Here is an 8,595-nt window from a genome sequence, read left to right as displayed (position 1 = left end):
GGAGATACAGTCTTGCTCTCGCTCTGTTGCCCAGGCTGGAGTGCGGTGGTGTAATCTCTGCTCACTGCAACCTCTGCCTCCTGGTTCAAGGGATTCTCCTGCCTCAACCTCCCAGGCAGCTGGGATTATAGGTGTTCCACCATGCCTGTATAATTTTTGTATTTTTAGTAGAGATGGGGTTTCACCATGTTGGCCAGGTTGGGAAGATTGGAAGTCTTTCTGTGACAGGGCTTCCACCATCCATTCTCCCAGAAAGCCTTCCATTGTCTCCACGTGAAATGAATGAAGTGCATTGGGAGCACAGTGGATATAATTAGACTGTTTTTTTAATGACCACAGTTTTAGTCCATGAAGGTTTAATACTTTGGCAGACTTGGGGTTATACATTTGGGCAGATGGATCAGTGCATTCTCCAACTGGTAAGTAACCAGTGCTCTCTGGGGTTCTGAAATGACTGTCGCCTGTCACGCTGGTTTAGTAGAGCTCTCTTTGAGTTGCTGTGGTTACACAGCTCAGACCAACCCTGGAAGTTTCTGGATAAATTGTAGCACATCCAGAAAGGAGAGTTATGGGTTCTAGGAGGATTTGGAAGCATATGAGAGAGAAAAATGGTTGAGTGAGGAGAGGTTTGTTCTGTTAAGGACAAAGTGATATTCCTGTTCACTTATTTGAAAAGCTGTCTTTAGAAGAGGGAGGAAGACAGGGACCACCAGCAAGAAGTTCTACAGGGAGCTCAGAATTTGGCTCACTGAGAAAAAGATCTTTCTTGGTAGTGACAATTCTTTCAAGTACTGTGTGTAAGCTTCACATTGCTGGAGGGATTGAAGCAGAATGTAGATAAACCATGTGGGAGGGATTCATTCATTGAGTGTTTGTTGAGCATATTGTGTGCTAAGCCCTACGAGAAGGGAATAACTGATCCTGTCTCACAGTGCTTACAATCTTGCTAGCTGAAGCATCAAATGGTGGGGCTGCATTAAAGGAACACTTTGCTACTTTTAGCTGAGGTTCATAAAGGTTTGCTACTGTCAATCTAGTACCAGTAACCTTTTCTGTGCAACTCTGCTTCATTGGTATGTTTGAAAATCTTAGGTCATCTCATGTGATCCCACATAGTGAGAATATTCTATTAAGATGAACCCTACTGAAATACTAGCAGTGATAAGCTCTAGTCACTGTTCCGTGAGAATAAGGATTTAAAGCTGTTGTTCCATTGAATTTATAGTCCAAGTCTAGGTAAATTTTACTTGAGAGAGGTAATTTTGCTGCTACTTTTTGACTGTAGGATTACTTCAGTAGCTAAATAGCCTGCCACTCAGCAAGTATGTTTGTCAGAGGATTATGAACTGTCCAAGTGGGTTCAAGCTGAGAATTGTTCTAAAAAACTATGAACCAAATCTTTCTAAAGTCTGACTAGCCCCTAAGAGTGAGCCAGTGAGTCCAGTTATCCTGAAATGGCTTACATTGGGTGATGTTCTAATCTTTTGTTTCCTTTGCTTTGGGGTTTTAGCTAAACAATAAAATGATTCTGTTTTTTTTTTTTTTTTTTTTGAGACAGAATCTTTCTCTGTCACCCAGGCTGGAGTATAGTGGCATGATCTTGGCTCACTGCAACCTCCACCTCCCAGGTTCAAGCGATTCTCCTGCCTAAGTCTCCCAAGTAGCTGGGATTACAGGTGTATGCCACCACACCTGGCTAATTTTTGTATTTTTAGTAGAGACGGGGTGTCAGCATGTTGGGCAGGCTGGTCTCAAACTCTTGGCCTCAGGTAATCCACCCGCCTCGTCCTCCCAAAGTACTGGGATTACAAGCATAAGCCACTGCGCCCAGCCGATTCTAGTTGTTTTTTTTTTTGGGACGGAGTTTCGCTCTTGTTACCCAGGCTGGAGTGCAATGGCGCGATCTCGGCTCACCGCAACCTCCGCCTCCTGGGTTCAGGCAATTCTCCTGCCTCAGCCTCCTGAGTAGCTGGGATTACAGGCACGTGCCACCATGCCCAGCTAATTTTTTGTATTTTTAGTAGAGACGGGGTTTCACCATGTTGACCAGGATGGTCTCGATCTCTTGACCTCGTGATCCACCCGCCTCGGCCTCCCAAAGTGCTGGGATTACAGGCTTGAGCCACCGCGCCCGGCCCCGATTCTAGTTTTTAAGGAAATTTTTTGCACAGCAATAAAACTGTATAGACTAAAAGAGTGAGCAGATTGTTTTGTAACAAACCTATCAGGAAGATTTTTATTTAGCATTCACTAAAGAAGGCAGCAGTAAACATAACTAGCACATAAAATGGCTTGCAAGAATAGAAGAACTGGTAGTAGAAACTATACAGGCATTTAATAAAAAACATGAAAATTATAGCCTGGCACAGTGGCTCACGTCTGTAATCCCAGCACTTTGGGAGGCTGAGGTGGGCAACTTGAGGTCAGGAGTTCGAGACCACCCTGACCAACGTGAAGAATCGCTTGAACCTGGGAGGTAGAGGTTGCAGTCAGCCGAGATTGCACCACTACACTCCAGCCTGGGTGACAGAGTGAGACTCCATCTCAAAAACAACAACAAAAACATGAAAATCAGTGCTGCAGTTTGCTAAAAGTATGGAATATATATCTGATCATAATGATTAAAATTAATACGCTTATAGATAAATTGAGGCAAATTAGATGTGACATTGCAGGATGAGTGAGATTTAATTTTAATTCAAAAAATTTTTTTTCTTTTTCTCATGACATTCTTCAAAGCAATTTTTAAAAAATTTGTATTAAAAAATTACATGTATTAGAGCTGAGTGCAGTGGGACACACCTATAGTCACAGCTACGCAGGAGGCTGAAGCAGGAGGATTGCTTGAGCCCAGGCTGGACAGCATAGTGAGACCCCCCCCCCCCAAAAAAAAAGAAGAAATACATGTACTGTATAAAATTGAAAAAGCTAAATAGTATCACAAGGCTTATGTTGAAAGGCAGTAGTCACTCTTTGTGTTCCAGCTCAACAGATGCAAATCACTTTCAACTAAATTATTTTATTTTCCTCCATATTTCTAAATTATTGGCTTATTTAACAATTTATTTTTACAGTTACAGTCTTAATCTCTTGGTGCCCTTTGGTGGAGGCAAGTAGTTGTTTATAACATCTCAATTTCCTTCCTATATACTTAGGATAAAGCATGAGATTCTGTTCTTTCTACCCCTTTCTTTACCAGTGTAAGAAATGCTTTCCATAGAACCTGTTTGCCACTATCTGTTTAGGAACTTATACATTTGGCTGATAGCATTCTGGGATATGGTTGGGAGTATAGAGTGGGAGGCTGGAATTATCACTGAATAAGCAAATTTCATTTATTCCCCTGTTTTCAGCTATGATTGCTGTCTCTGAATCTGAATCTCTGGTTCAGATTCTTATGGCTGTAAAACCCAGGCTGTTCTTTCTGCTCACGCTTAGGAATTCCATCTGTGAACTTTGGGAGGGGCCTAATGTTTTAGAAATTAATATATTGTATTTCATTCCCATCAGCACCTTATCCTTTAGGGACACCTGGTGCCTTAGTTTCTTGACTCTTCCAAGAGTCTTTTTTTTTTTTTTTTTTGAGATGGAATCTTGCTCTGTCACCAGGCTGGAGCGCAGTGGCACAATCTCAGCTCACTATAACCTTCACCTCCTGGGTTCAAGTGATTCTTCCGCCTCAGCCTCCCGAGTAGCTGGGACCACAGGCGCGTGCCACCACACGCGGCTAAATTTTTTGTATTTTTAGTAGAGACGGGGTTTCACTGTGTTGGCAGGATGGCCTCAATCTCTTGACCTCGTGATCCGCCTGCCTCAGCCTCCTGAAGTGCTGGGATTACAGGCGTGAGCCACTGCGCCTGGCCTCTTCCAAGATTCTTTGACTGGAGTGTGCTTCCTGGTTATTGAGGTCCTCCTCATTGCATACTATTAGATTTCAGTGTTCTTGACAATGTAAGTTGGTTATTTCTTACCATCTATTCTTGTATCTTTTGAAATCGGGTGATGACTTTTTTTTGCTGTCATCTCTCATTTCTTCACATATTCTTTTTTTCTTTTGAGAAAGGGTCTTGCTGTATCACCCAGGCTGGAGTGTAATGGTGCTGTGATGGCTCACTGCAGCCTCAAATTCCTGGGCTCAAGTCATCCTCCTGCCCCAGCCTCTTTAGTAGCCGGAACTACAGGCATGCACCACTATGCCTGGCTGTGTGTGTGTGTGTGTGCGTGTGCATGTGTGTGTGTGCGTGTGATCTCTGTCTATCTAATCCATGTATATATCTATATTTTTTTTTAGTAGAGATGAGGTCTCGCTATGTGCCCAGGCTGATCTTGAACTCCTGAGCTCAAGTGATCTTCCCACCTCTGCCTCCCAGAGTGGTGGGATTATAGCCCTGAGCCACCGCTCCTGGCCTCTTCACATATTCTTGATCTTGAGTTTATTCTTTTTCTTTTTTAATTTTTTTTTTTTTTCTGAGATGGAGTCTTTTCTCTGTTGCCCAGGCCTGGAGTACAGTAGAGTAATCTTGGCTCACTGCAACCTCTGCCTCTTGGTGATTCTCCTGCCTCAGCATCCTAAGTAGCTGGGATTACAGGTGTACGCCACGATGTCTGGCTAAATTTTTTTTTTTTTTTTGTATTTTTAGTAGAGACGGAGTTTCACCACGTGGTCTCAGCTGGTCTTGAACTCCTGGCCTCAAGTGATCTGCTTGCCTTGGCGCTCCAAAGTTCTGGAGTTACAGGCATGAGTCACCACACCTGGCCTATTCTTTTTTTTATTCCTTACTGGCATCTTAATAGGATTTTAGAAGTGAGAGAAAAATAAGCATGTATTTAAGAAATAAATAACTATAACTGGTATGCAGGGTTTTTTGGTTTTAATTTTTATCCAAATTTAAAGGACGAAAAACATTTTAAGGCAAGATATAACCTTTGGGAGAAACTGGATGAATGGTACATGGATCTCTGTTATTTCTTATAGCTGAATGTGAATCTATAATTATAGTAAAAAGCTCAATTAAGAAAAATTTAGGGTCACTGATATGAGATAAACAATTTCTTTCCATGTATAACCTTTCCTTTCAGAATTTATTTATCAGTGTAATTAAAGATTAAATTTTTTTTTAGTTTTTGGTAATCTGCTCTTTTGTATAGTCTTCCTAATAAAATGTTTTCATTGCTACAATATATATTACATTAATATGCTATAAGTTATTGAACATTTTCGGAATTTTAAAAATCTTTCACTGCCTGTAGTACATGTATTGACAAATACTTTTGGCCAGTAATAAGTGAGTGTACCAGTTTCATTGGAGCTTCACCAGTGTTGTGTGCTGTCATAAATTTTTTCATTTTAGCTATTTTGGTAGATAGAAAATGGCATATGAAAGGAATTTTAGTTTTCGATTTTTTCTTGATGTCTTTTTCTAGACCATTTCTATTTCTGTTAATGATGGCCTACTGAAGACTAGTTGTGTTTTGAGACCTTTGCTCCTTTTTTCCCCACTTTGCAGTTTATTAATCAGTTACTTGGAGTTGTTCCTTTGTCGACACCAACAGAGGATAAGCTGGCACTGCCTGCTGACATCAGAGCTCTGCAGCAACATTTGTGTGTGGTGCAGCTGACGAGGTTACTTGGCTTGTACCACACCATGGATAAAAATCAGAAATTGAGTGTGGTCAGAGAATTGATGTTAAGGTACCAGCATGGACTAGAATTTGGTGAGCAACCATTCAAAATGTGCAGTAGTTCCCTGATCTACACTAAGACTTAGAAGTCAGTTTTTTAAGCACCTGTAGCACCCTCTTTTAATGAATTTTATAAGGAGAATATTTTGTCTGGGAAGACCATCTAAGTAATATGATGTAAAGCCTTTCTTAAGCCTGGAGTTTTAAATAATTCTCATTGGCTTTCAGTTGTCTATGTTCTTTATCTGATGAATTAACTTTTTATTAGATTGGGGCCCATATAGATTGCATAGTTTATGATAATTATCACATTTTCTGCCTGTAGGCCTAAATATTCTTAATATGTATACTGTAAGTGAACAAAAGGAATATTGTAAATTGTAAGATAAATATTTAGTTTAGAAATAGAAGATCATCAGATGGGTGTAGCCTTTGCTAGATATATGTGATAAACATATAAATTGCCTGACTATAAATGTCAGTATTTCTCTATAGTCCAAAGAATTAAATAAAGTCAGGAGCACAGTGTGAATTTAGTTATACATGGCATTTGGCTTATGTTACTTTCTTCACCTCAACCTCCTTCAAATTTTCCTTCTCTCCCTTTGGGATCATCATGGATACCACCTCTGCTCTGGAACCCTACCTTCTATTCCAGTTGAGTGTGGTCTCACCTTCTTTTGAACCATTTGATTCGTGGCTTATATTTTTCTCCTGGTACTTATTCTTACTTTTACTTTTCCTCTTCTCCCTCCTGTCAGTTTCCTGCTTTTAAAAACTCCTTTGGGATCAGTAATAGTTGAACAAATGTTAAAATAGATATGATTTTTTTCCCCCTATAGGGAAAACCTGTTTGAAAACAGAATTGCAATTTTCTGACTATTACTGTCTCCTTGCTGTTCATGTGCTTATTGATGTATGGAGGGAAACAGGTAAGTAACAGTGATTTCAGTTCAACTTTACTTTTTTGCTTCTTTTGATTATAAGTACTACATTCTTTCCTTAGACTAATTATACAGTCCACAAATTTGATTTATTCGTTTAGGTTCTACTTTTCTTGCTATTTCTAGGGTGCTTCTAGAAAAACCTGTCTTGGCCAGGTGCAGTGGCTCATGCCTGTAATCCCAGCACTTTGGAAGGCCGAGGCAGGTGGGTCACCTGAGGTCAGGAGTTCAAAACCAGTCTGACCAACATGGCGAAACGTCATCTCTACTAAAAATATAAAAGTTAGCCGGTGTCTTGGTACATGCTTATAGTCCCAGCTATTCAGGAGGCTGAGGCAGCAGAATAGCTTTAACTCAGGAGGCGGAGGTTGTAGTGAGCCGAGGTCATGCCACTGCACTCCAGCCTGGGGGACAGAGCAAGACACCATCTCAAAAATAAAACAAAAACCTGTCTCCAGTTTATCCCCTTGTAACCAGGATAATGTTAAATGAATGGATGTCTGTTTCGTTTGTTTGTTTCTTTGTTTGTTTGTTTGTTTTGAGACGGAGTCTTGCTCTGTTGCCAGGCTGGAGTGCAGTGGCACGATCTCGGCTCACTGCAACCTCCATCTCCTGGGTTCAAGTGATTCTCCTGCCTCAGCCTCCTAAGTAGCTGGGAATACAGGCGCACGCCACCACGCCAGACTAATTTTTTTTTTTTTTTTTTTTTAGTAGAGGTGGGGTTTCACCATGTTGACCAGGATGGTCTCGATCTCCTGACCTTGTTATCTGCCTGTCTCGGCCTCCCCAAATGCTGGGATTACAGGCGTGAACCACTGTGCCCATCCTTTACATGTATATATCTGCTAAAAATACAAAAATTAGCTGGATGTGGTGGTCCATGCCTGTAATCCCAGCTACTTGGAAGGCTGAGGCATGAGAATTGCTTGAACTCAGGAGGTAGTGGTGGGAGTGAGCCTGGTGACAGACCGAGACTCTGTCTCAAAAAAAAAAAATGCATGTACAGGCCTATGAACAGAATATCCTTTTTTATTCACTTCAAAAAATTTTATATCTTGGAAAATGCATTCTTTCTGGAATACAGTTTGTCTCATTTAAGACAAAAATATAAGACATGGTAAAGGAAGCATTGTGAATTATTTGGGAAGAGAAGGATGATTCAGCAAATGGTATTGGGATTGCCTTTTCTTTAAGTCCCACCCCCTGGCATTTTCTCTTAGTGATTTTGGAGAAAAAAATAGGTCCTTATTGCGTGTATTTCACGAGGATAAACTATAGAAGAAACAAAGGGCGAGGAGACGGTGTTGAGCAAGATGAACACAACCCCTGCCCTCATAGATCATTTCACAGAGCACTCAGGTTTGCTTTTTTTTGAGATGAAGTTTAGCCCTTGTTGCCCAGGCTGGAGTGCAGTGGTGTGATCTCTGCTCATTGCAACTTGTGCCTCCTGAGTTCAAGTGATTCCTCATGCCTCCGCCTCCAGAGTAGCTGAAATTACAGGCACATGCCACCATGCCTGGCAAATTTTTGTATTTTTAGCTTCCGCCTCCCAAAGTGCTTGCTGGGATTACAGGTGTGTAATCCCAAGTACTACGCCCAGCAGGTAGTACTTGTTGCACTATATTGTACCAGGGAGAAGAATTAAATCCTTGTCATCAGCTACCTTGTTATTTGAGCCCCTAGATTCATGAGGCTGCATAGGGCAGCAAAAGTCATTTAAACATAAAAACATGAATGAGTTGGTCACTTAGTAATTTGGTCCCCACACAGTTAGCCTTTCTTACTTATGCCTAGCACTGTTCTCACCAGTAGTGATTATGGCTTTGCTAGTCTCTATATTAGTATTTTGAGCAAGATATGTGACCATATGATTATAGTAACAACGGACAGTTGATCATCAGGCATATGAAAGCACTTTATACAAATTAATTTAAACATTTTATATATATATATATATTTTTTTTTTTTT

At 40.8% G+C, this 8,595-nt stretch overlaps 1 protein-coding gene across 2 annotated transcripts in view; it reads left to right on the top strand.

Annotated features, from left to right (window-relative positions):
- The window catches only part of NAA25 (N-alpha-acetyltransferase 25, NatB auxiliary subunit), a 78,815-nt gene that overhangs the window by 40,746 nt on the left and 29,474 nt on the right, over positions 1-8,595 (top strand). For both annotated transcript variants that reach the window (XM_017542868.2, XM_017542860.1), the window contains 2 exons: positions 5,508-5,715; positions 6,525-6,614. In XM_017542868.2, the coding sequence (XP_017398357.1) occupies positions 5,508-5,715; positions 6,525-6,614 (298 nt within the window). The remainder of the gene's footprint in view (positions 1-5,507; positions 5,716-6,524; positions 6,615-8,595) is intronic.

This window comes from Cebus imitator, unplaced genomic scaffold (assembly GCF_001604975.1).
Source record: "Cebus imitator isolate Cc_AM_T3 unplaced genomic scaffold, Cebus_imitator-1.0 Scaffold8, whole genome shotgun sequence".
Classification (NCBI taxonomy): Eukaryota; Metazoa; Chordata; class Mammalia; order Primates; family Cebidae; genus Cebus; species Cebus imitator.
Note: the sequence above shows the minus strand (reverse complement) of the source record. Positions and strands in the feature narration are given on the sequence as shown.